At 35.0% G+C, this 27,720-nt stretch overlaps 3 protein-coding genes across 3 annotated transcripts; 2 read left to right on the top strand and 1 right to left on the bottom strand.

Moving 5' to 3' along the window:
* Positions 1 to 1,287: 1,287 nt before the first annotated feature.
* Positions 1,288 to 12,328, bottom strand: LOC136823747 (uncharacterized). Its single transcript, XM_067079918.1, has 10 exons — positions 12,141 to 12,328; positions 11,704 to 11,882; positions 10,964 to 11,089; positions 10,301 to 10,462; positions 9,601 to 9,765; positions 8,776 to 9,078; positions 8,393 to 8,422; positions 7,165 to 7,311; positions 6,454 to 6,501; positions 1,288 to 1,364 (listed from the first exon to the last, which is right to left on the bottom strand). Exons 1-10 carry the CDS (start codon positions 12,254 to 12,256, stop codon positions 1,291 to 1,293), a joined length of 1,350 nt encoding a protein of 449 aa, XP_066936019.1. The 5' UTR covers positions 12,257 to 12,328; the 3' UTR covers positions 1,288 to 1,290.
* Positions 2,390 to 5,623, top strand: LOC136823740 (uncharacterized). Its single transcript, XM_067079908.1, has 2 exons — positions 2,390 to 2,591; positions 4,074 to 5,623. Exons 1-2 carry the CDS (start codon positions 2,544 to 2,546, stop codon positions 5,550 to 5,552), a joined length of 1,527 nt encoding a protein of 508 aa, XP_066936009.1. The 5' UTR covers positions 2,390 to 2,543; the 3' UTR covers positions 5,553 to 5,623.
* Positions 12,329 to 25,007: 12,679 nt separating the features above from the next.
* Positions 25,008 to 27,638, top strand: LOC136823737 (pseudouridylate synthase PUS7L-like). Its single transcript, XM_067079906.1, has 3 exons — positions 25,008 to 25,438; positions 25,608 to 26,333; positions 26,757 to 27,638. Exons 1-3 carry the CDS (start codon positions 25,033 to 25,035, stop codon positions 27,629 to 27,631), a joined length of 2,007 nt encoding a protein of 668 aa, XP_066936007.1. The 5' UTR covers positions 25,008 to 25,032; the 3' UTR covers positions 27,632 to 27,638.
* The last annotated feature ends 82 nt before the right edge of the window (positions 27,639 to 27,720 follow it).

Here is a 27,720-nt window from a genome sequence, read left to right as displayed (position 1 = left end):
TTCTATGAGATTGGTTGATTGTTACACCAATTAATTCGCTTCTCAATAATGAACAGTATTTTGATATGAAAGAAATTACAAGACTCGTTTTGGGGCGATGATTGGATTTGAATTTCCACAACATCTTCTTTCTCCTCTTTTTCCGTGAAGAAAAAAACTCTAATAATCTTTTCCTCAAAAATAATGAAGAACTAACATTTCAAAAAATATTTTTTGGCAATTTTGCTGACCTGAAAAAGTCCTTTTCTTATCCCTATTTCCCCCTGTTCAAAACTACCTATCTCAGACGTTAGATCTCAGATTATTGGAAAAGTGATGATCTTAAATCAGGCTTTTCTTTATTTTTACTCAAGGCAATTTCTTTTTGAAAGATCTTAAAATTGTCTCAGGCGTCTTTGTCCATAAGTATTGATTCGAGGGAGTATTTACAGTATTATGCCCTTTGACGGTTTTGAAGAACCTACTTGTAGAATTTGATAGTTTTAAGGATCTCAAATTCCACTTAACTGTTCGCTCAAGTGTATTTTTCCTTATTTATTCCGTCGTGACAGAAATTCATCACATGGAAATAGATTTTCTGAAAGTATGTGCCTACGAACGTTTTTCAGTTCAAGTAGTCACGTCTCTTCAGAAAAAAAATTCGTATGAAAACTCTCCTCTAAATTGATCATGCATAACATGTCGTAACGAATGTCGAGCCTCAGCTACGTTATATCGTTGCCCATCGTGTGAGGGGTTCGTTCTTTCTCAGGGAGTAGTCGAACGGCGAATTAGAGTCCATTCTTTTCAATTGTGTAAGAATTATTTTTTTGACTTGCACTTCGGCACCACTATGATATTTTGACAAAAATATTTACAAAAATATTTAAAAATGAAAATGAAAAATAAAGAAGAAAAAAAGCTTTTATCCTGAAATCGTTCCAGGAACCCCAGACATACAAATTAACCTCGATGTGAAATAATATAGCTGATATAGCAGGAATCCGAAGTCGATAATATCGCCCAGGTTAAACAATCTCACCAAAAAGAATTAAGAGTGAGAAAAAATAACGATTAGTCCAGCTGAACTTGGTTTACCTATAGGTTAAAATTTTTCTAATACTGGGTAAAAATTACGTTTGATTAATCCAACTGCACAGCGTAGAAAGTGAGTCTTGACTCATAGGAATACTTTCGTTTCTCTTCCCTCATCATTTGGAAGGGCCTGATTACACGGACTATTTCAATATCACGTTCGTTTTTGTTCATATGATAAGTCCAATAGAATTCACGCGCCAACGGTATCAGACATCAAGCGTTGGGATTAGCACCTTCCTCGAGACGTGTGTACTTGCCATTGGTTGGTCCAGATGTTGATGTGTGTTCTGAAGAAATAATATAAGACATGTGATATAGAATCGAAAATCGAGTCTTAAGAGGAGGAATTGACGTTTTTAGAACCTTTTTTTGTTTTTCTCGCTAACATTAGTTCATCTTCTACAAATGTGTCCAAATTTTCTCCCCCTTCTTACAGACCCGCTAGCACTTTTTCAACCAGTTGGGACAGAAATAACAGAACGGAAACTCGATTGGGATTGATATTCCCATTTTTTTATGACTGGGGATTTGTATTCGATTGTTTTCAAGTCAGAAAATTCAGTAGGGAGGAAAAAATTTGATTTGTTAATTTGATTATTTTCAGCGGGGACAAAAATTCGAGTAGATTTTTCCACGGGGACGATATTTTGGCCAAATTTTCCATTGGGAGGGAGTCCCACCGGGTCTGTGAGAAGGGGCGTGAATTTGCCAGGAAATCCGTAACTTTTGAGGAAGAAGATGGCAACCTCGTCCCCGTGTATCCCAGGCTTTATTTACGTTACTTATGGACGCCAGAGAATACCCTGGTGTTGGCTGATGCGAGTTCCCCCTCTCAGAGGGGGAACTTCTCAAAACAATACGTCATAAAAAAAATTGACGTTACAAAGTTGCACTGCAATGCAATGGTTTCAAACCCAGGAACAAATGAAATCTGACGTTTTGTTTTTGAATTACGTAATCATTCGCGCTCGAAAACCAGCCAATGCCAGGGTATTATCTAGCGCTATCAGTAAGCATCAAAAGCTGACAATACGCAGGGAACGAGGTTGAGAAGATGGTTGATTTTCGTGTTTTGAATCCTTTCTCAGGGTTGATATTCTTTACGGATTGCATATAACCGGTACCAATTTGCTTAAGTATTCACAGGGGAATAGGACTATTCGTGCTTATTTTATTGGTTTCTTTGGTTTTCATTGCGAAAGTGAGGCTACAGTTTTCAAACTAAATGCCATGGTATAAATATTTTTTTGTCACAGTGTGACGTCAAATCAAATCAAAAAGAAAAACTGACGTCAGTTTCTGATCTTTTCAAAAACGACATCGCTTTTGTTTAGCTTCATTCATAACTAGAAGTTTCTCTTATTTGGCAGTCACATCCAGACATCGTCTCTAGTTTTGTTGTATTTTTATAAGCTTTTGGTCAATCAATACATTTTGATTCTACTGTGCTTCGAAGGACAAGAATTATGAACACTTCGCAGCATCAATCATTTGAGCAAACTTGTTCATGCCAGGTTAGTTACTCCAGCTCTTTTTCTATTCTTATGCATCACTTTCTCTTTATCTGTTTGTTATTGATCTACACTGACATCAAAGAAAACCTCGAAACTCTTCTAATACAATAGCCGCGATCAAACCTAATATCAACTCTTACTTATTTGTGACTTTTTCGTAACCATATTCTCTAGCTTTCATTTCTTGTAACGTATATCACTTTCCAAACCGATTCAAAACTAATTATTACTTACCCTGGTAAAAATTCTTGATAAGATCTGAAAATATCGTTGAAGATCTTTCAAGATCTTTAATAAGTAAGAATCTTTAAAAATCTTTGTAAGATCTTACAACGATTCTTAGGCAATCTTGAAAATTTCTTCCAACAAAAAGATCTTTAGAGATCTTGTAAATAAATTGTAAGAATTGTCAAGATTCTTTCCGCATATTTATAGTAAGAAAATTTATTATTTCTTATTAAGTTCTTAAGCAGAATCTTACGAAATCTTGAGCCATAAATTATTTTAAGATTCTTTGCGTAACTTATAAAGTTTTTATAAAGAGACTTTCCAAATCTTAACTAACTATTATGTGCAAAGAAGCTTTAAGATTTTTAGTGGTTCTTATCAAGTTCGGGTTAAGAATCTTAAAAACACGTAAATTTCTGGTTATGATTGTTTTTCATAAGAAGGAGTCTTTAGACTCAAGGAGAGCAATCTCTTAGGATAGTATTTACGAATCAGTTTTTGGTCAGCTTCGAAATACGGTAAGTGGTTTTTCTTTTGTGTGTTTGTTATCATTGACTGTATTAATGCTTGGATGATTAATGGGAAGTATTCACGAGGTCATCAGTTGAATGCTGTCACTCGAGCGAAGCTTTCGGCTCTTATTCAATAACTGAAGGGGAATAGTAGTAAGATTCCGTCAGCGACCGTAGTGCAGTGGTAGAGCATCCGCCTACGGTGCGCAAGGTTGTGGGTTCAACCCCCAGCCGGGTCATACCAAAGAGTCCCAAAATGGTACTTGATACCTCTCTGCTTGATGCTCAGCAATTAAGAGAAGGATCAAGGGTAAGTGGAGCAATCCAGGGAGAAAGAGTGGCACACTCCCCTACCTTCGGGTGGAACTGCGGTCGTAGACTTATTTTTACTTAAGATTCCGTCAAGATCTTGAATCACTGTAAGGGACAAGAATCTTATTCAAAACTTATAAAAAAGTCTTATCAGATCGTTAAAGATCTTAAAAGATCTTGGCACGTTCGTAGTAAGAAACTGAAAAAGAATAAGCAAAGTTTCTTGATAAGATCTTTTCAAGAACTTTTCAAGAATTTTTACCAGGGAAGTAATTTCATAATAAAATAGGGACTTCAACGGGATAAGTCAGTTGCACGGACGTCTCGAGGTGGGATACGGGATATATTGGGTCAGTAAAAACCTTATTGTTAGCGGGGCTCTCCAAAATATTGACTCTGTTCTCACAATTCTTCTTCATTTCCAATATAGGATATTTCATTGAATCATATTGCCGATGTTATCGGGCCAACATCTGGTGATAAATTCAACTCTGGCGAACACACTATCTCGAACTGTGACGACGAATTTTTCACACCTCCTACCTCTAGATGCGCATCTAGCATATATCTAAATGTACCAGTTGAAAACCAATCAAACACCCTTGATGATGGATTAGTGGATAAAGTCCAACAAAGTCTTTCCGTGCAGTTAGGGAAAAGCGGTGGTGCGAGTCTTGACATACAAGACTCCCAAATCGCCCCTTTGAAAGCTAATCAAATCAATGCAATTAGCGGGGAAATATTTAATACACCCTCTGAACAACACATGATAAAGCAGCACTACAAACAGAAAAATAATAAACTAACCATGGAGATCGTCCCGCATCGACCATCTGTAACAGAAACCGTCCCGAGTGTAAACCCATTCGATGAGATAATGGAGCGGGCAATTAAAATAGAACGACAAAAGAAGAACTCTTTTAAAGGGAAGTCATACAAGAAAGACTCATATGGAATCAATCCTCGTTACTCTGCCGATAATATTAATCCCACTGATAAAATCTCTTATCAGACACAGGATCGTGTCTCAAGGAAATCCACTCGCCGCAAATCAAAGGTTGCGAATAATGATATCCTGACAGATAAATGCATTCCTTTCAAGAAGCGTAAAGAAATTGGTTGGATTGATTCGATCAAATCTGACTTGTTAGAGGATTTGAACGCGGTCATCGATACGATCATGCTACCATATCGTGTATATGTAGAATGTAAAGACTTTGTTTGCAGAGTCAAGAAGACTTTGATTGGGCTGACGGACAACATTCTAAACTTTGGTGCGAAGTTTAGAATGCTTGGACGAAAACGTGTTACAAATGATATGGAGCTGATTGACGGCACCGATTCTTCAAATCTCATTACCTCACCAAAATCGAGAACAGTTTATTCTCCAGATTTGGTTTTCATTGGGGAACCTTCACAACCACCGCAAAGAAAAATCACCAAGAAAAACGGCAATATCAGATTGAAAAATTTGATCGGTAACTTAGTCGCAACTGTGTTCTTTTTTGTGAATCTGTTCTTTCTCCCATACAGAGTTTATGTGACTGTTTTTCAAACTCTAAAAAGTGTTTTAAATTCTTTCAACACGAGAAAAGATAATGCTCAGAAGATTTTAAAGAGGCACAGACCGAAACATATACAGAAAAGAAACGCGCATGCGCCAGAGCAACCCTATAGTAAACAACACATCACAGATTTAATCAAAAGGATTGGTTTTGTGAAAGACATTATAAAAATGTATCAGCAAATCGTCCACTTCGTCCTCACACCGTACAGATTTTACACAGACGTCAAAATGACTATCAATAACATAGTGGCAAACTTCAGATTACGTACCACGAATGCTAAAAACATTCTCAAGAAAAATCGACTCAAATCGAATTATCGATCCGGGCGACGTGCAAATTAGCAGAATCATATTTCCTTCGTTTTCACTTTAACTTAATATTTTAAATTTTATTTTTATTTTTCCATGAATAAATTTTTAAAACTAAATATTATTTGTCGGTCCAATATTTGCTTCAGTCCCTTCATTAAAGATAAAGAGTGGCACCATTCGTCACGTCATTATGCTGAATTTTTGCTCTCATCACGATTACGAAAATCACAAATAGAGCGAAACATATCACAAATCAGGCATCAATTTTTTGCGCGATCATGCATCATGCCAAAAAATATTTGGAGTCACGTTATCTCAAAACTAAAACAGCTGATGCTCTCATAAGTGATGATCAAATTCGAAAACAGGAAAATATATAAATTATTTGGTGTAGTTGCTATTCTCGATTTATCGAGCTTTTTCATCTATATTTTTTTATCATTCTATATAAATTTTGACTTTAAACTTTTCACTTGAAACTGATACTTCCAATATACGACCACTACAAATAACTCCACCCTAGGGCTTCACCCAAACTGCCTTATAATTGGAGTTTTTTCTTCACAAGAGATATCAAGGAGACTTTTTACTTGATCTTGTAAACTATCAAATTTCGTTATAGATAAACTACTTGTAATTTATAAATCAAGTTATTATTTTGTAAATCTTTCAATTTGTCAAGTATTTTAGTTCTGTGCAAGTAAAAGTATAGTCTATCACAAATCACTATCTAAGAAAAAAGCAAAAAGCCGAAGATAGTTTTAAACCGTTAGAGCTTGCCTGTCCTTTTTTCGAATCTCTAGCGCCGATTCTTTCCCGTATACTGTACCGCCATTACGGCTGTTAACTCCGCCCACCTATATTTTCCCGCCTTTGCTATCTTTGCAACGGACGATCATCTAATAAAAAATGTAATAAAAGGTCAACGTACCAGTTGAGGTGACTTTTGTTTCACTTTTGTATTCTTTGACCTCAATAACTAAAGAAAAAGAAGCATATATTTTGCATGATTTCTTCCTGATTTATTTCGCAGATGAGTTAGTCTACAAAATTTAGTTGGGATTTTTTTCGCGAGTGCACCTATAGATTTATGTCTACAGTATAGAGTGTTAAGAAGATTTGCCAACGTAATATAGATCTCAACAATGCAAATGTGTGAACTTTGTTTAGATCTTATTGATGACGGCTTATCTCGTACCGAAAGTCCCTTGCTATGCATCACTCTTTGATTTCACTGATGGACGTTTCATGAACGCTATTAGAATCATCAAAAAACGAGTCAAGGGACTGGTTACGAGTTAGAGTTTAACACCGCTCCCCTTCTCTCCCACTTTTACTTGTTTATTAGAGAAGGCTGGCTGTTCAGCAGCTAGTAGTAAAACGCGATTAAGTGTCCCATCAGCAACCGCCATGACTAGGTCCACAGGATTTTGACGTCAAAGCACGCTTGCTAGGCCTTGAATTTAGAAGACGCCATGGGTTGACTCGAGTGGAGTATCTTTCACTCTCCAAGTAAACAACTATGAGTAGGAATCTAGCCTTGAGCTCCCGTTCAAGAATCAAGGTTGGTGACCACTGTATCACGATGTCTCTACTAGCCTTAAAGCGTTTTACTTATTTAGAACTGTCTTGAATATCTAACCTTTATGTTGTTTGATTTTATTTCCTTTTCTGTACACCAAACAAGCATGCAAAACAAACACACCAACCAACATTGCACCAATGATGCCAGAAATGACAGTAATGTAGAATTTATCATCGTATGGTACATCATGTGTGATGTATTCCTCTGAAAAAGAAAAAGAAAGGTTCCCTTCTGAGTCCCCTTTGGCAGACACATTGGTTAGGTTATAAGCCAGCACTAGCAAGGTTCCGTAGAGAAAGTCTTGACTATTATTTCTCATGACGTTTGTATGAACAATACGCATTCTTTCTTTATAACCAAACCAGATTTCGGTATCTTGGATGGACTTGCTGAATTTTCTAATACCACCGCTATTATTTTGCCATTAGATCGTGTGTTAAAGTCTGTCTCAAAATAAGATAAAAAAGGCTGTAACTTTTGATAGAATTCGAATTAGATAGAGGTTTTGTGCTCGTGAAAAAGATAGCCCAGAGTGGAATACTATCAAAAAAGAAAAATTTTTAAAATATGGAACAATGAAGATGAAAAATGAAGAAGAAGAAAATCAATTTTTTGGTAAATTAATGTTATGATCTTCATTTTTGTATCAGAGATCCTTTAATCTTAGAACGTCATTAATGCGAAAAAAATATTCAAAAAAAGTTTATTCAGTCAAAAAATACAGCTCAAAAGTTTGCCATGGTTGACTTAAAAAAGGGCTCTTCTTTGTTGTTTTTCGGTGGTTTTTGAAGTCAATCAGTGATAAACTTTGGGCTATATCTCTTTCCATTGAATGAACTCTTTTGAAAATTTTTTTACATTGATGATGCTCTAAGATCAAAGAATCACTCGTGTGGAAATGATAATTGTAGAACAATTATTGAAGAAGTTGATCTTCTTTTTCTTCATTAATTATGATGGTTTGATCTTTTTTGAATTTTTTTCTTTTTGATAATATTCCACTCCTGTTTGTCTTTTCAGCAAGCACATAACCGCTATCTAATTCGAATTTAATCATATAGTCTTTTTTGTCTCCGCTGCAAATTATATTGAGACAGACTTTAGATTGCCTAAAAAATTTTCCTTTCCGAAATTGTAAAAACTTGAGTTCTAGTTCTACAGTTATACAGTGATACATCCTTTGCATAAGTCAATCTCGCGTAAACTGTACAAAAAACTTGAGACCTGCTTACTTAATGGAGAAAAACAACTCTTATTGGAAACGAGTTTTTAAAAACCAAATTACTTTGTGATCCAGTTGGATTGCCCGGTGTTTCTAAAAGAGAAAAAATAAGTACAGTTTTTCATCTCGTTATTGCTATGTTGCTATTTATTTACCAAGTAATAAAGTTTATTCTTTGTCCAGAATTCTTCTTCGAAAAAACACGTTCATTTGAAAAGTACGAAGTTTGCTAAATCAGATAATATCTAAGAGATCAGTAGCGTAGACAGGAGGGGCGCAAAATTTATGTAGGAGGAGCAGATTTTTATGACACTGTAATTATATTTTTATATTATGAATAGACAATTACAATGTCATAAAGATCTGCTCTCCTACACAAATTTTCCGCCCCTCCTGCCTACGCTAATTTTTGATGATGGTTAAAATTTGTCGTCTAAGCTACTTACGTGTACACAAGTTATTACAAGAGGCCGTCTCCGTCACCCTGACAGTCTCTGCAACTGTAAGGGTTGAGATTCGAACACTGACACTAATAGATGCTTCAGGGTTGACAACAGTTGATACAATGGTTTGATTCATAGTTTCCGTAACTGTTGTTACAGACAGCTCCTGACTTGCATTTGGTTGAGTATAAGAAGTTGAAGGACAAGGTGAGCATTGTTGACATTCTGATTGTGATATACTGCTGGCATCTTTGGTGATGGAAGATGGTGTTGGTGAAATTGATGATGTCGAAATTGTTGGACATTCTAAAAAGATAATTGATTAATCATTGTTTTGTTGACGACTATGTTTATTTATATAGTTGACTCTCTCTAATTCAATCTTCGTCGGCCCAAAAATTTTCCAAAGATTTTAATTCCATCGAATTCACGAAAGTTTATGCATTAAAATGTTTTTTTATCTTGCGAAAGTCTTTATATCCTTATTCACTTCGTCGCAGAAAAAAAACAAATCAACAATTCCTCAATTATCTTGAGGAGGCCCCCCAGTTACCTTTGAAATCACGTAATCGCGTGAAAAAAAAATTCCCAAATCCATCGGGATCACGTTGATAACGTTGGTTCCTCCGATCACGCAATCACGCACTTTAAAATCTTCAATCACGCAATCACGCACTTTAAAATCTTCAATCACGAAATCACGAACTGGAAAAAACACCAATCACGCCATCATGAAAACCGCTGGGGGCCTCTTAAAGTTTCACTAAAGATAAATTTAACGAAATTATTGATTACTAAATAAACCCCCTAAACTTGATTGTGACTCACCTTCTCTGTAATTTGTGCAATTCACTTCATCTGCTGGTACAAGTCTTTCGGTTTCTTCATGGCATGGAAAACCAGGTTGAACACATTGTCTTGTCTCTTTCTGAAGACATGTACCATTCCAAAGGAACGTATCTTCTTTTTGCCATGCAGTAAACATCCCACAATCTAAAGATGAAAGTTTATTTCTTTGTCGTTCAATTTGCTTAAAAAAAGCTCCCAGCTGGCACACAACGCTGTTTCAACGTCAACGTTCATCTAACGTAATATGGACGTTTTGTACGTTAGACAAACGTTAAAACAACGTTGTGTGCCATCTGAGCTAGTTTTTGCGAATTCTGTTTCAGTATTGAATATTTTCATGTACTCGTTAAAACACAGATGCTGGGTGATATTTCCATTTAAATGCACTCCTGTCTCAGTAACGCTGGTTGGATTTTTTAGCTTGGGATAAAGTGAAGGATAGGATAGGTTTTGAATTTTAGTAATTGCAGCCCAAATATTTTAATGTGTATTCTAAAAACAATACAGTGTGTCTGGAAAAAGGCGGACCAGACTTTAGAAAAACTTCCAGTAAGAATGAAATGTCTTCGGCTCTGTGGAGGTGTAACAGAAGACTTGGTAGATTTATCAGACATATCTCACATTATAGAAAATATTTTGCTGAAAACCTTTGCACTCGCGATAAATTTAAAATACGAACCTTTTACAAAACATTCCATTGTGTCGCAAATCTTTGCCTCGCATTCTTTATCGTTATCTGCACATTTATGAATTTTCAACTTCAATGGAAAATAACCTGACTGGGGAGCACAACTTCCGTTGATCTTATTGCTCAGCATATCTCTTGTTTGAAATGATGTACCTAGACAAGAAATTGTGAATGTGAAAGCGCATAAACTCAAAATATTGTTGAAGCTCTCTAATTCGATGTTTTACTATTCGATACGATACATTGTTCGATAATATTGAAAACCACCGTCAACCAGAAACTCTCATAAACGACGCTCCCTTATATGATGAAAATCCAATTCCCCTTGAAAATCAAATTAGCGTCAAATGCACAACTTAAGGGGATTTTGTGCTTCTTTTTCGGTTTGCGTATATTAGCCTTCGGTGTACATTAGCCTGGTGTTTAAAAGACTCCTCAGATCAGTACGTTCATTTAGACGCCACACAAAAAGAGACAAAAAAACCTCCCAAGTCAGCCTAAACTTCCAACGAGCAACCACGCTCTCCGCTGAAATCCCTGTCAGTTTTAGCACGACTGACGTCAAATTTCCTTCAAACTGCGCTGGATTGGAAAGGATTTTCATCTATATCTTCTTCTAGCTTTATTCAAGTAATAAGATATCAGAAAACTTACTGAAAATATAAACTGTTTTAGCCTTATCGTCAAAACTGAATGGTTGTGATAACTTTGAAATGCTAATTGAGTAGAACGGTAAGGTGGCTTTATTTTCATAATCGCATGTGTGAAATGGTGTCAATCCTAAAAGGAAAATTACATAGATGCGTCAATATAAGCAAAGCAAATTCCATTTCCTGTCAATTGACAATACACCCATGGCTCACAGTCCCGGTGGAACTTTTTTCCATAGTAGGGATAAGAATTTCTATCGAAATCCCAATGGGGATAGAAATTCCATGGTTCCAGAGCGTAAAATATTCAGTGGGGATGGTTTCGCGCAGCAAATATTTGCATTGAATTTCGAATGGGGATGAAATCGAAGTCAATTTCCCAGTGGAGCTGAACTTGTGGGGTATTTTGTCCACCGGGGACGAAATTTTTTAGTGTGGGGCTGGGTTCCCAGCAGGTCTGTGACACAGGGGTGTGACAATGGGGAGTCCATGTAGAGCGAAAAAAAATCTCGCAAAAATACGTAAGTCGCTGCAAAGATTCATCCTCTTAAAGCAATTTATTCGCAAAATTGATCATAATCTGCAATAACTGGTGCCACTATAGTTGGTTAAAACCTAGTCTCATACGAGACGAGCCACTTGCAATCCCGCGGCTGCTTGAAGCTCTTTCTGATGAACGTGATACATACAGTGCTATCAGAATTGCACAGAGGACTGAACAAGAAGGGACTGGGCCAGCCTTACCGGTTGCATTGCAAGTATTGAATTTTTCAACATCATTTTCCTCAACTCCATACATAGCTTCAAATGTTACAGAATCAACTATTTGTCCCTCACGTCTTGAATATAAAAACTTGGAAGGGCATGCAAACATTATACTGTCTGTGTTTTTAACATAGATTGTCAAGTCTTCGCAGCCAAACCTTCGGTTGATAAAATGCAAAATGATTATAAAACAGGTCATTCAATAATACACTAATTTCTTTACTTAGGGCTAAGAATCAGCATTTCACTCTTACACTTCTTAAATCTGAGGGTCAAAATGTTCTTAATTGAGGAGTGGCCTTTTTTAATTTCTTCTTAGGGTTTTGCTGATTTTCGGCCTGCTCGTAAATCGTTCTCATTTACCTAGACTAGTTTTCTGACATTAAGTTTTTACCATTTAGAAGGTTTATACTTACAGAAAATTTCTAGAATCCCATAAAATTGTTGGCAAGTACAAATTTCCCAATGCAAAACAGATCAACTGAGACGCAATAAAAAGCAAGTAATTTAATTTTACGACGGTGGTGAGCATGATTTTCCAGTTAAATAATATCGATCAAAAAAATTTTTTTTGAAGTTTTCTCTTCTTACTCGGAAAACAAACTAAAATTCAGATAAAAAGCTGCCAGCCAACATTGGAATGTTAAATTTTTATGTGAAAAAAAATATAACAGCTTTTAAAACTTTCACTTTCGTTTTTGAACTTTTGTTTACATGTTTAGCCCCAGGAATCGGAAAACGCTACTCAAGCTAGTGCGCAAAATGTAAACAAAAAAGATGGTAGACAAAGTTGCGCCGAAGCTAAATCTCGAAAGATTAAGGATTATCTCAGCATCTCCACCTCCTTTTACGTCTCCTCTTGTCTCTTTCTCTTCTTTTTTCATACATATCTTATGATTTTATCTTTAAGTGTAAGTGCAGTGCCACGTGTTCCTTTCTTAACTGCTGTGACCTGTCTTTGTCTTGTTTTGTTTGGAAGTTTTTTTGTCTAGTCTTGCTGTGTCCGTGTCCACAGACCCAACGTGGAAATGGTGCCTTGAAAATTTTTGTGGCTTCAAGCAAAACTATTCAAGGTCATTTTGACAAAGTACGGGTTTGAAGGTGCGATGTATATAGCAAATTTTTGCTTGGGATAGAGAAGTTAAAGGTACATGCACACAATGTACCGTGAGTGAGATTGGGTAACTTGCATCAATGGACAGTCGAGGATTATGCCCTAAATAAGAGATATACCCATTTAAGAGAAGGTCTCTTAAGTAGGAGATTTCTTTCTCTTAACTAGGAGACTTTTCTTTCTTCGTTAATTTTTGGCCTTCTCATCATTTTTGCGCAAGTTTTGAACTTCATAGATCGACTCAGCACGTTTTTTTCTCCCTTCTAGCAAAATTTGGTTGAGTTCTGCTTTTGTTTTGTGGACCTAGGATGGTTAGGGCAGGGTCTATCAATCTAAAGGTCGATCTACATCATGAGAATTTTGTGAAAAGTAATAATATAGATCGGGCCATATTTAAGAAACGCGTTTAAGCGCGGTCAAAACGCGGGTCAAACAGAAAGTGAGTCACTCTTGTCTCTCCTAAATAAGGGGGGTTTGAGAAAAAACGGGTTTGAAGGTAGAGGGTGTTTCTTCATTATTTTAAAAATTACGTCAACACATGCAAATGAGGCTATTTATGGTTTTTCGAAGTTTGAAAAAGAATGAAAAGGTATTTTACTTTGGTTTTTGGCTCATTGGAATCACGGAAACGTGATCTTTCACGTGATCTTGTTTTCATATTGCGCAAATAGTCTGCTCTGAAGTAAATTTGTGAAACGTACAGAATTCTCCTAGTTTAGGTAACGTTCTCTTAAATAAGAGACTGAAAATCTCCCAAATAAGGTAATCCTCTAACTTGGGTATTCTCTTATTTAGGGCATAATCCTCGACTGATGGAGGCTAACATGCATAGCCCTCAAATGAAAGACTTGGCTGGTCATTAAAATATAAAGTTAAATCAAAACAAAAATGGTAGAGTAGAGCTGCGAGCAGAGCCGCGTAGTTGTATTTTAATGACCAGACAGGTCATTCATTTGAGGGCTATGCATGTTTGCCTCCACTGATGCAAGTTACCCAATCTCACGGTTAGCAAAACTGCTTTGCTCGTAAATTTGCTTCGCAAAAGGTCCCAACAAACAAACAAACAAACCATCCCATTGCATTGGCTGAAAAAAAAAACATAAATGTACATTCTGTGCTCTTACTCTGGACATTTTTTTTTATGTAAAAATATGTTCAATCGGGCCAGAAACTTAATGATAAAAATTAACAGAAGCATTTTTTATTTTTGTTAAAAATTTATTATAAGACGTTTCGATGCTCTCCGAGCATCATCCTCAGTTAAAACTGTAAAAATCCTCATTTTAACTGAGGATGATGCTCGGAGAGCATCGAAACGTCTTATAATAAATTTTTAACAAAAATAAAAAATGCTTCTGTTAATTTTTATCATTTTTTTTTATGTTTTTACTTTTAGCCAACGGGATGGCCAAAATTTTGGTGCCTTTTTATATGAAATAGCTAACCATAAAAAGGTATTGCTAGATTGTGCGATTGCTCTAAGAATGAAGGATTTCAAAAATTGAGGTTTTTGGTGGGAAAAGTAAGAAAAGGTTCCAATTTTAGCTACTGACCGACCGACCCAGGATTATTTTGGCTGTTTGAAAGTATGACAGAAATCTCGCCTAATTCCAAAACGATATCAACCCATATTTTTATGTTCTATGCCTTCTAAAAAAGGTATTTAAATTACCAGGTAGGCTTATAACAGGGGAGGGACTATGACATAATTTTTTTGTGGGCCATATACAAAAGTTGCTAAATACCCTAAAATCAGGTAAGAAAGTGAAATTTTTGATGGGGAACCCTTCATAAGGGTCCCCTGGACCCCACTTTTGCGGGGCCCATAGCACAAACCCGTCTAGAAAATAGGTTTGTAGCAACTTTTTCAAAACATAGGCATGTGACATAGCAAATTGTCAGAAATTTCATGTAGATTCCAACAAACATCACAACTAGGGGTCAAAAATCAAGCTAGAAAAAGTAATGGCTCTTTTTTGACAGTTTTTTTATGAAAAATAATGTAAAATCATAAAATTTATCTTAAAGAACACGTATACTTTGAGCTTGAAAATTTATTTACATACAATACATTAAATATCACTAAATGTACTATTATATAGCGGTGAAACTGGTGAAAAATAAAATCATCTATTGTTTGAAAATGTTCAATTTTCTTGTTATATCATCTGCAAGCTGTTTTGGTATGAGGCATCTAATTCTAACGGTGCACTGGTAAGCAACCTTTTCCACCTTTTTAATAATTTTGTTCATACTTTGTATTTTGAATGTCTGCTTCCTTTGGGAATGTCCATTGGCTACCAGCTTATGTCCTTTCTTGAGAAATAAGAAACTTTCAAGCAATCATTGTCAACTGAATCTATCACACCTATGAATGAAAAGTGAACTGGAAAAAGGATGAAAAAATGCTCCATTGCAACCCAACTCAGCTAAATACCATGTATATTCTGTGCTATCCTCCTTTAGCCATGCAGCTGCTACATGCATTCCAGGAGTGTATTCGTTTTCCCTAGGATAGGACTCACGTTCAGTATCTTTAGATTGTCCTTCAATAGCGGCTGCCTGATCTTCAGGTTGATCGATCTGTATTGAAACAAATGCTGATTATCCATGGTAGAGTAAACAAACTTAGTCCAGTACACTCCTGACTTTCTTACTTATTATTTTTGGACCTACCTAAGGTAGTCCTTTAAATTGACCCTTGTCCGTTCGTTCGTTCGTCCGTTCGTTCGTCTGTTGCCAGCTTTTCTCGGGATCGGCTCATTAGTTTTTTCTAATTTTTTGCACAATGATGCAAAATGACAATGCCCAAAATGTGACGGAGCCCGATTTTCGAAAAAAAAAATTTTCCGGCCGAAAATGGCGGAAATATGCCGGAAAAACTGGTTTTTCGGCATTTTCTCGAGATTTCATCATTAGTTTTTTCTGATTTTTTGCTCAAACATGCGTATTAACAATGCCCAAAACATGGCCTAGTCCGATTTTTGAGAAAAAATTTTTTCCGGCCGAAAATGCCGGAAATATTCCGGAAATCGCCGTTTTTCTGGATTTTCATTGGACTTTTCCATATAATTGGTTGTTTTTTCATTCAAAAAGATTATTAATAGCAATGCCCACCATCAAGCATGTTTCAATTTTCAATAGAATTGATTTTGAAGCGGACTTTCTAAAAATCGCCGGAACAGCCGATTTTCGCCGAAGAAAAACGGTATTTCTTGAATTTCTTGAGCTGTACTTCATATTTTTTCATGAAATTTTGCACACTGATGCAAAATGTTAATACCTAAATTGTGACGGAGCCTGATTTTCGAAAAAATTCATTTCCGGCCGAAAATGCCTGAAATATGCCGGAAAAACTGGTTTTTTGGCATTTTCTCGAGATTTTATCATTATTTTTTTCTGATTTTTTGCTCAAAGATGCGTATTAACAATGCTCAAAACATGGCCGAGTCCGATTTTTAAGAAAATTTTTTTCCGGCGGAAAATGCCTGAAATATGCCGGAAATCGCCGTTTTTCTAGATTTTCATTAGACTTTTCCATATAATTGGTTGTTTTTTCATTCAAAAACATTATCAATAGCAATGCCCACCATCAAGCATGTTTCAATTGTCAATAAAACTGATTTTTGCGACCAGAACTTCCTATTTATTTTTTCCCTACAACCCTTCTCTCTCCCCCCATCAACAATCAATGATGAATTTATTGTTTTGTGTATTTTGCTAAATGCTATATTTTCTGACTGATTTTTTTCATTTTTCTTTTCGCATTGCTAACTAACTTTCATCATCAGGTAGGTCCATTTAGCATGTTGCTTGTTTTCTTTGAAACTGATATGATAATCATGATTTTCAGAATTTAGATAGATATTCTTTCTCTTACCTTCTAGGGCACACAAGATGTTTTTAAGATTAGCCATGGATATGCTTTTTGCTGCCTTCGCTCTATCAAAGTATCTTTCTAAGCCATCCTGATAATCATCTGAGCTGAGCTTCTTTCCATTTTTCTTTAATCTGTACATTGCCTTGTTATTACCAAATCCTGAACAAGCCTTGGCATATCTAACTACTCTGTACATACGATCAACCTTCTCTTTACACTCTTCAAACGATTCCATGAATTTGATGACATCTTCTTTGCATGTGGTCCAGGAATATCTTGACTTTTTAAAAACTGCAAATCTTTCAACCGTTTCTCTTCATTCTTTGCATTCAGTAAATCCTTTTCTTTGTAACCTTTTTCCTGGAGCTTTCTCATCTTCTCATTCCAATTTAATTTAATGGACTCAATTGCTTTAGATTGTGCCTTGTATTTCCTAAATTCTCCTGGTGAAACTTTTGACAAAACATCTGTTGAAGACTTTATGACTACCTTACGTGAAGCTGACTCTAAATTTCTGGATCCAACTCTAACAGTGCAAGCATAGTTGAAGCAACAAGAACAACATTTCTTTCTTCTCCTATATTGTGGACATCAACATATGCTTCAAGCGTCTCCAATTCATCAGAGGTTGCTGTCGAGATTTTGAATACATTTTTTCGTCATCTGCATTCTTACCAAACCCAAATATTGCTCCTTTCTGATGATGAAATCCTTCTGCAAACTTCTCCAGTGCAATGCGAATGATCTTCTCAATCTCTTTGGGATATTTGTTGATGTTTTCCTGCAGCGATTGTAATAGAAATTTCTTCTTTGGAAGGGAATTTTGGAATGTGTCTTCAGAAACAAAGGTAAAGACTCTGTCCAATGTGAGGAGACAGGAAGCTTGTATCTCTGTCAGCTCTTTGTAAAGTTGAGAAAAGCTTTTCAAGATCAGTGAATAATTTGTCTCTGTGTTCATCAACAATGCGTGATACGGTATTATCACATGGATGCCTAGAAATGAATAGTGAAAGTTATGATATAGATGCTAATCAAAAATAGTGTGACATTGTAAAAAATGCTCAAAAATCAACTTTTTGGAATAACTCTTCATATTTTTTGAGTCAGCCATAGAGATTTCACAGGGTAATAGACCTCAACGTGGAGATATGATTAAAAAAAAAAATTTGTTATTTGAGTCAAAATTGTGGCTGCAGATCAAAAATTCTATTTTTTTTTTAAGTGTAAGCCACACGATATTGAAAAGTGATCTCTGAATGGGACCTTCTAGACTCGAAAGTACATACTTTTGCGTTGTTAAATGTACTTTTTTGTGGCTTTTTTGTCAGCCACATATTTTACTCACACTTCATGCTTTAATATATTTAAGTTGAGTAAGCCACAAAATTTCGTTCTTTTTGCAACAGGTAGATAAATTATTCAGCTTAACCATGGATGTATTTTGACATGTAAGCCACATGATGGCCTCATTCTATGAGCAAAATAGTGGATGACATCAAAAATGTCAGGGGTTAATTTTTGATTAGCATCTATACTGCCTAAAAGACTTTACATTACATTACATTACATTATTAACAACCAGTGGCCATAGTATGGCAAATACAATTGTTAAAACACATCATTATAAAATAAGCTTGATTAAAACTACCAATAGTACTAACCAAGTAAAGAGATGGCAGCAAAAATTGGTTTTAGGATTTCCATCTGTGCAAAACTTCTTTCAATGATGGCAATGTTGTTTATGATGTCAGAATACTTTTCAAGGTAGGCAGCAATGTCATTAATCAGATAGATCAAGCTGATGCAGCACACAGGCAGTCTGTTGAATCTGGAATCTTTCAATGAAAGTGAGACATTCTCCTTTGGTTGGATAAATTCCCCAAAGTGAGTGCTGTAGTTCCAATGCTTTGCTAAGAAATCTTTGCAAATGAAATTTGAGAGGCATTTCACTGCCTTGATGGGAAAAGATTCTCTCCAAAAGTCAACATCAACATAGAAACAATCTGCCAATTTCTATACTACATAATACTTATCTATTAGTTTAAACTTTATATTCCTAATTAAGTTACAACTACAAAACAATACTATTTAAAAAAATGTTACTTGAATAAAACTTAGAAACTTGTCATTGAGCCATCGTGTCTAAGTCTGGAGTTTGTTCAATTTTTGGCAAGTTTTTGTAAATTTTAATCAAAAAGCTGAAAAAGAAACAATCAAAACTCTTAATTGCTTGATTTTTGACCCCTTTTGGAATCTACATGAAATTTCTGACAATTTGGTATGTCACATGCCTATGTTTTGAAAAAGTTGCTACAAGCTTATTTTGTAGGTGGGTTTGCGCTATGGGCCCCGCAAAAGTGGGGTCTGGGGGACTCTTAAAAAGGGTCCCCCATCAAAAATTTCACTTTTTTACCTGTTTTTAGGATATTTAGCAACTTTTGTACAAGGTCCACTAATTAAAATCAAAAAAAAATTCTCACAGTCCTATAATCGCCATTTTAAAACGTCTTGTTTTTTAACAGACAAAAGAATATGACATTAGAAGAAATAAAGATAGTCACTACAACATTTTTATGGTTTTCATTGCATTCAATTAAGTCGTTGTTTTTCAACACTCGTTTTGTTTACAAAGAAACAGATGGCAGAAGTCTGGCAATCAAATTCAACCAAAAGACTTATAAATATGATGATATACAAAATGCTATGACTGCAACCATTCTTTTGGTCACATTGATTTTCTTATCTTTCATGTACGAAAATTATGCTATATTGATTTTAATCATGACGGTTTGGGTATTCTTTTAAAAGTTTCAGATGGATTAGATCCTATTGATTGCAAATTAATTCAATGGTAAAGTCAATATGTTTTTAATCAATGAATTGGGTTTTGAGACTGGATTTTTATTCAGCTTCTTTCAAATCACAAACACAAACTCTTAGAAAATGTTTTAATTATTGTTTCAATTCTTTATTTCTAGTAGCACACATCACATATGTTTATATAATAAAAATAGGGTACTTTTAAAAGTTTTCTTTGCTTACACTTTTTAATAATTCATTAGAATTACTTTAGCAGATTGTTATCAAAATCTTTATGTCAAAATCTTTGCGTCCAAAGCTTATGCATTTTCTTACATGATTACTGGGGTAAGATTTTCACACAATTAGGGGTTGATTTTTCTTACACATATATTATATGCCTAACGTGTATCAATCTTGGCAGGCAATTTTGGTGGATCAGCAGTTTTCGGCTAAAGCCTCCAAATTAAATCAACATTTTTGAAATCATGCGAACACCAAATTGAATACCTGTCAGAATTGACATTATCTTTTGATTTGGGTAATTTTTTATTACTAATGCTTTAAAACTTTGCACGTACACATCAATACACTAACAGTATTTTAATTTTTTTAGATTCAAATGTTTGTATATTTTGTACTGCACCTTAAAATATATTTTTTCACAACTTGTATATAAGCATACCATTGGTTATTTATGAATTTTGTAAATTATTTGGATTGAGCAAAACGTGAAGTGATTTTGGAGTTGATTAGGAAACATGCTTTTTGATCTTTATCTTTGTCTTTTTATCCTGATAGTCTGGGAGCAGAATCACAAAATAGCAATTTTGCTTAACCCAGAAGGTGAATGGGGTTGTTATACATCGTTGGAACGGAAATTTTATGCTGATTATGGAAACCCGGGTCTTAAAAAGTCTATCCTGGACAAAATTGCAAACGAGGCTGGAGTTTGCACTCCGTTGTGGTGTTTTTTCGAGTTTACCTGTTTTAGAAAAATGCTTACTCTCAGCATAGTAAAGGGTTTTAGAATTTAATTTTTTATGCAAAATGCTGTCAATAGAATAGGGTAATAGAAAAAAATTCAAAAATCTCGAAAAAGTTTTTTTTTGCACTCCATCTCGGAGGATTTTGGCGAAAATCGATGTTTTTTCTTAAAATTCGCCAAAAACTAGTCTATAAACCACTGAAATTATGTCAAAATAAGTCCAAAAATACTTTCCTGCTAAAAATACTATAAAAGAATAAGAAAATATAACAAAATAAAGAAAAATCGGCTCAAAACGCTATTTCGCACTCCCCCGTTGGTGTTTTTAATGAAAAAACGTGATTTTTGGCGTTTTTGAAAAAAATATAATATTTTCTAGCTTTTCCTTTGATCTACGACTGGAAATTCTATCTTTCTCTTAGAATCATTTTTATCCAACACAAAATGCTAAAATATTCTGAAAAATGACCCTCCTTCACTGGGGTTTTAAGTCAAAAGTCAGTAATTTTAAGTCAAAATTCAGTATTTTTACTTAAAATTCATCAAAAATTAGTCTATAAACCACTGAAATGATGTCAAAATGAGTCCAAAAATACTTTCCTGCTAAAAATACTATAAAAGAATTAGAAAGTATAACAAAATAAAGAAAAATCGGCTCAAAGCGCTATTTTGCACTCTCCCGTTGGCGTTTTTATTGAAAAAATGAGATTTTTGGTGTTTTTTAAAAATATATAACAACTTCTAGCTTTTCCTTTGATCTACGACTGGAAATCCTATCTTTCTCTTAGAATCATTTTTATCCAACACAAAATGCTAAAATATTCTGAAAAATGACCCTCCTTCGCTGGGGTTTTAAGTCAAAATTCAGTAATTTTAAGCCAAAACTCAGTATCTTTACTTAAAATTCGTCAAAAACTAGTCTATAAACCACTGAAATTGTGTCAAAGTAAGTCCAAAAATATTTCCCTGCTAAATGTTTTTAAAAGAATGAAGTATAGAAAATAGAAAAGTGGGCTCAAAACGCTATTTTGCACTCCTCCGTTGGCGTTTTCATTGAAAAACGAGATTTTTGGTGTTTTTAAAGAAAATATAACATTATTTAGGTTTTCCTTTGATTTACGACTGGAAATCCTGTGTTTTCTCCTAGAATTTTTTTTCCAACACATATGCAAAACAATATGAAAATCGCTCTCCTTCGCCTGGGTTTTTAGGACGAAATTGCTATTGAAGATTCTTCACTTTCCAGCCGCATTGGGAGGTGCGGCGCTTATTTCGAAACTTAAACCTTAGTTACGGCGCTTACAAGAGGGTGGTATGGTGGCGCTTAATGGAGGAAATAAGGCGTTTAAGCTGCACAAATATTGTTGAAATAAGTTTTGAGCATTAATAACTACCTGCTGAGACTTTCAAATGAATGCGGGATCTGAATGACGTAATGTCGTAACTCAAACGTAGTAGTAGTAGTTTTAGTTTACATTTTCCGATCACAGCATATGGTAAAAGAATGACTTAATTTCGACGTACAATTAGTATCGAGGAACTGAGGTTTTCGTGACGGAGGAGTCGCAACCGTGGTTTTCGGGGACAGGAGAAAATTTCGATTTTACACCATGTTTTGGACTGATATTTTTATGAAAACTAAGTACCTCAAACGCTACTTTTTATGGATATCTTTGACTTAGTTCTCAGTTAACTTCATTGGGGGAAATGAGGCCTGGAAAATCATCATTATACACCCCGAAATTTGGAAATCCCAGGCCTGGGAAATGGCCATTTACCAGGCCTGTAGTTGTTTCACTTTTCCATGGCAAATCCCAACCCCGAAAACGGACATTTCCCACCCCGAAAATGGCCATGTTCCAGGCCTGGGATTTTAAGATTTTTTTGCCATCACATTCGTTAAAGTTAGTACAAAAACTTAGCAAAACAACAAAGATTTCACTTGTTTAAGGACTATGACGGTTGGATAAGTATACAACGGGGACGCGCGGGCAAGTGCCAAACGTATTTGAAACAGGGGTGTACTAGTAAATTTCTAAATTTGAAGATAGTTTAGCGCCGCAGGCAATTTTTGGAAAACTCTTCAGGAAGAGTTACCGAAATAATACCTAGATTCCATAGGTAAAATACCGAAATGCCGAAGTTTTATAGGTATATTACCATCACAGCAGCATTTTGAATATAAATACCGTACATATTTTACAAAATACCGAAATACCGAACAGAAAAAGGCCGAAAACCCTGAAATTCGCATTCGCATTGTTCCATTTGGGTACTCTTTTGTACTTTTGTAGTGGGGGGGGGTCAACGGTAACACATTGATCTTGTTGTCCTAGATTACGTAGGATCTTCCCCACATTGATCAAGATATTGTAGACTTCATCAGCATCAGTCAGTGATGCAGGGAGTGAACGACCATTCCCGATGATTGTTGGAGGAGACAGTTTCAGTGGCAAAATTTTCCGGCAGTCGGTCCAAGTTGGAACATTTTGAACCTCTGTGACTTTAAAAAGCTCACTTAAGCTTGATTTCAATGGACAATAACTAGTTCTTAATGAAATTTAAGCAAAGATGCTAAACTTTGGCCTAACACCCAGCGAAGGAGAGTGATTTTTCATATTTTTTTGCATATGTGTTGGAAAAAAAATTCTAGCGGAAAACACAGGATTTCCAGCTTCTTAAATCAGTCTAAATAATGTTATATTTTCTTCAAAAACACCAAAAATCCCGTTTTTCAATGAAAACGCCAACAGAGGAGTGCAAAATAGCGTTTGGAGCCATCTTTTATATTTCCTATACTTCATTCGTTTATAAACATTTAACAGGGAAATATTTTTGGACTTATTTAGAGACAATTTCAGTGGTTTATAGACTAGTTTTTGACGAATTTTAAGTAAAAATACTGAATTTTGGCTTACAAAATACTGAATTCGACTTCAAACCCCAGCGAAGGAGGGTCATTTTTCAGAATATTTTATCATTTTGTGTTTGATAAAAATGATTCTAAGAGAAAGAAAGGATTTTCAGTCGTAGATCAAAGAAAAAGCTAGAAAATGTTATATTTTTTTAAAAAACACCAAAAATCACGTTTTTTCATTAAAAACACCAACGATGGAGTGCAAAATAGCGTTTTGAGCCGATTTTTCCTTATTTTGTTATACTTTCTTATTCTTTTATAGTATTTTTAGCAGGAAATTATTTTTGGACTTATTCTTACATAATTTCAGTGGTTTATGACTAGTTTTTGACGAATTTTAAGAAAAAAACATCGATTTTTTGCCAAAATCCTCCAAGATGGAGTGCAAAATAAATTTTTTTCGACATTTTTGAATTTTTTTCTATTAACACATTCTACTGACAGCATTTTGCATAAAAAATGAAATTCTAAAACCTTTAACTTTGCCGACAGTAAGCAATTTTCTAAAACAGGTAAAATCGAAAAAACACCACGACGGAGTGCAAACTCCAGCCTCGTTTGCAATTTTGTCCGGGATAGACTTTTTAAGACCCGGGTTTCCATAATCAGCATAAAATTTCCGTTCCAACGATGTATAACAACCCCATTCACCTTCTGGGTTAAGCAAAGTCGTCTATAACTCGACATATTGAATTCTGCTCCCAGACGTGCGTTTCTATAAAGTTTTTGCTCAGCACCCTTTTTTCCACCTAAAAAAGATCCTATTATTAAAGGTTTTGTTTTTAAATATATGAGTGATATCGTTTGCTTACTCATCAATTTTAATTCACAAGGTTGATCAGAAAGAGAAAAAGAAAAACGTTTTTTGCTTAATCAGCATAATATAACAATAGGCAAACACTATCATGATATGAAATATGTGTCTAATATGAAAAGGGAGCACCTACGTAAAAATAAAACCTTTAATACCAAAAATGTGTCTCAAAAGTAAATGGACATTTCACCTTTTGTACAATTTCTCAGCCTATGTTTATGCTATATTAAAAAGCTATTCACCGTTGGTACGATATTTCCAAGGAGATAAATACAATAAACTTCTGAAAACTTTGAAAATAGAACAATTGAAGATTTTTTTCTTCAAAATCATAATATCGGACTTTTAAGAATATTTCAACCTTATTAATTTAAATCTGTAAAATAATTTGTAAATAATCTTTAAACATCTTTTTGCATTTTTCTATAAATAAAAAGTTAAAGCACTGTCCTTTATGCTGTATTTGGTCATTTTAGGCCGTTTTAGGCCGGCTTCAAAGGGCTGTTAATTTTTATCTAACGAAGATAATGAAAAATCTAGTAATGTTCAAATATGACAATTTTAGAACCATAGAAAAAATCTTAATTTTTCACCTTTTCCAAAATCTTTTACCTTTGATAAGGCATTAATACATGCTTACAAAATTGTCAAAAAAGTAAAATGTCCGCATAATTTTGACACAGACTTAGATATGAAATTTCGCACACTTTTTCCAATACAACAATTACCACTTATAATACTATATCTAATTTCTTACATGTTGACAGCAATTTTTTATTTCAGATATTAAAACACAATGAAGACACCATATGAAAAGTATGGAGTTAAATGCTTCAGAAATATTGGAATACCTTTTAAAGGAATGATCAAAAGTCAGCCAACAGATTTTATCGTCAAAGAGATTGGTCTTAATGGTCAGATAGCTGGCACTGACAGATATGTTGATAGTTTGGCGAATCTGAATTCATCGAATCTAGCTCCATGCAAGAAACATCGATCCAGTACTGGTGAATCTTCAAGTAATAATCACCATCAACCCATACCAGCAATCACAAAACAGACTGATGCTGGTGCTGCTGTAGATTGGAATCTAATTCGAATAGGTCCTAAAAAGCATTTAGGGAAATTAATTGGTGATGCTCATTTGAATCAGATAGAGGAATTATCATTGAATCAATTCTCTTTGGATGTTATTGAGCTAGGTAAACCATTTTTAATAAGTTCTTTGATATTTTGAGAGCCTTTCAAAAGTTTGAAACAACTTGACTTACCTTTAAACTGTAATATAAAAGATTTTGAAACATTAATGATAAAATGTTTAAAATAAATCTATAATTAGACTTGAGTGTTTATAATTTTTTGCTTTACCAGGTTCGTTTGAAGACAAAAATGACCGTACCATTCTCCACCAATGTATACGTCAATGTTTCCCAAACATCAAATCAGTTCCTGTCCGACGAGAATCTCAAACCGTCATCACGTGTTGTGTCGATCCTGCCTTCAAAAGTCTGGTAGATATTGGTCTGACACCAGAATGCATTAAAGAACTATTGGTTTTTATTAACTGTCGGTTGTTAAGAGGTACACAAACGAGCGAAGAAAGACCATTATTGATTGGTGTTGCAGAAATGGATCGAACGACTAGGGGTCAAGTACATCATTTTTTACAAAGAGAATATGGCAAATTTTTGGAATCTAAAACTGTTGGAGATAAATCAGATTCGATTTCAGTTCGGTTCAAAGAACGCAAGGAGAATCGACAGAATAAACGAAAGCGAGAAGAGAAAAATGTATTCAGTTTTGTTTTTCGTAAAGAGAATATTGAACTGCTCCATGCTCTGAATTCTCTGGCCAAAGTTCTGAAAGTGGATGCTGGTCAAATTAAATATGCTGGAATAAAAGACAAGAAAGCTGTAACATATCAATTCTTGTCTGTCTCCGGTGCCAAAGTTTCAGATTTGAAATCAGTTTCCACATTTGGTAGTTTGCAATGGAAGGTTGTTGGAGAACCTACTCTTGTGGATGATGAATTAAGATTGGGAGATTTATCAGGGAACCATTTCGAAATCGTTGTCAAGGATGTACAACCTGTAGAAGGTAAAGTGGACGGATTTTCGTTTCAGTGAAGTATTATAAAGAGACTTCATCGTCTCAAAATTCTGCATCGTTCGCCGAAATCTTAAGATTAATGTGTTAATTTGCCATGTAAAATCCATTTTCTGTCTCTGATGAAAATCCTTGCTTTGATCACTGCAAAGAGAAGGCAATTTAAGTTTTTCAAAGTAAACTTGAAAAGTAATTTATGCACAGAGATTCCAATATTTCACCCAAATCGTTGACTTTTACTCCCCTTTTACACCACGACTTTTTTAACGGATATTTCAGAATTATTTTAGAAATATTTATAATTGTGGTTGGGTTGCTATTTACAGAAAGCATTTATTTTTCAGCTATTGTTTCAATGTAGTTTTATTTAAGCTGTTCTATCACTGTCAGTAAACTTTTTCTATTCTGTTCTAGGATCAGAAAATGACGTTAAGAATGGTATCTCATCAGCAATAGAAGCTATTAAAACAAATGGATTTCTCAATTATTTCGGCGAGCAACGCTTCGGAATTGATCTTTCCACTGCTCTCATTGGTAAACATTTGTTCACTGGTGAATTCATTAAAGCTCTCAATTTTGTATTCGCTCCACTTATGCCAGAGGAAAGCAAATCAGAAACATTGGATGTCGTTGAAAAAGCAAAGCAAATGTTTCACGTGGACAAAAACATCGATGGAGCGTTAAAAATGATGCCTAATTTCAAAGTTCGAGAATGCCAAATGCTGAAAGCTTTGAAACGTTATTCATATTGTGAGAACGGCTGTGTGAAAGCCTTTATGAATATTCCGTTCGCCGCACGGCTGTTTTATCTGCATAGTTATTGTAGCTATGTGTGGAATAGAACACTTTCCATAAGAGTGGAGCGCTTCGGGTTCGATGTTCTGGAAGGGGACTTGGTCCAAGATGGTGAATCAGTTCGACCAATCATGGCAGAAGAAGTTAAAAAGTTTCATTTTCGAGATGTTCTTTTACCTTTTCCCGGTAGTAACATAATGTACCCTGAAAATGAAACTAGAGTGATAATGGACAACCTCCTTAGAGAAGATGGTCTACAGGCTAAACAGCTGAATGTCAGGAGGCTAGGTATTGCACACATCCCTGGCTCTTATCGGCGAGTTTTGTCTTTCTCAAACGAACTTGAGTATAAATTTATGGAAGTTTGTGAAGCAAGTGAAGATGGGAAGACCTCTGAAAGTAATCTTGATCTTTGTTTGGAATTCATTTTGCCACCATCCACATACGCCACTATTTTACTACGTGAAATATTAAACTCTTCACATGTTTTGTGAACCTATATTTTGTTATATGATTTTCTCGTATAAATCCCCACTGTCTACTTTATCTGTTTCGACCAGTTTAAAACACGAATGAGGTTATA

Source organism: Clytia hemisphaerica, unplaced genomic scaffold, assembly GCF_902728285.1.
Source record: "Clytia hemisphaerica strain Z4C2 unplaced genomic scaffold, Clytia hemisphaerica genome assembly, whole genome shotgun sequence".
NCBI classification, from domain to species: Eukaryota; Metazoa; Cnidaria; class Hydrozoa; order Leptothecata; family Clytiidae; genus Clytia; species Clytia hemisphaerica.
This window is presented reverse-complemented; position numbering and strand designations above follow the sequence as displayed.

Excerpts from the sequence above, each read along its gene's own strand:
- LOC136823740 (XM_067079908.1), top strand. The coding sequence starts at position 2,544 with ATGAACACTTCGCAGCATCAATCATTTGAGCAAACTTGTTCATGCCAG. Across the intron at positions 2,592-4,073 it reads AGCAAACTTGTTCATGCCAG|GATATTTCATTGAATCATAT; the intron begins GTTAGTTACTCC and ends TTTCCAATATAG.
- LOC136823747 (XM_067079918.1), bottom strand. The coding sequence starts at position 12,256 with ATGCTCACCACCGTCGTAAAATTAAATTACTTGCTTTTTATTGCGTCT. Across the intron at positions 9,079-9,600 it reads TTGCACAAATTACAGAGAAG|AATGTCCAACAATTTCGACA; the intron begins GTGAGTCACAAT and ends TTATCTTTTTAG. Across the intron at positions 7,312-8,392 it reads CAATCCAACTGGATCACAAA|AGGAATACATCACACATGAT; the intron begins GTAATTTGGTTT and ends TTTCTTTTTCAG.
- LOC136823737 (XM_067079906.1), top strand. The coding sequence starts at position 25,033 with ATGAAGACACCATATGAAAAGTATGGAGTTAAATGCTTCAGAAATATT. Across the intron at positions 25,439-25,607 it reads TTTGGATGTTATTGAGCTAG|GTTCGTTTGAAGACAAAAAT; the intron begins GTAAACCATTTT and ends TTGCTTTACCAG. Across the intron at positions 26,334-26,756 it reads GGATGTACAACCTGTAGAAG|GATCAGAAAATGACGTTAAG; the intron begins GTAAAGTGGACG and ends ATTCTGTTCTAG.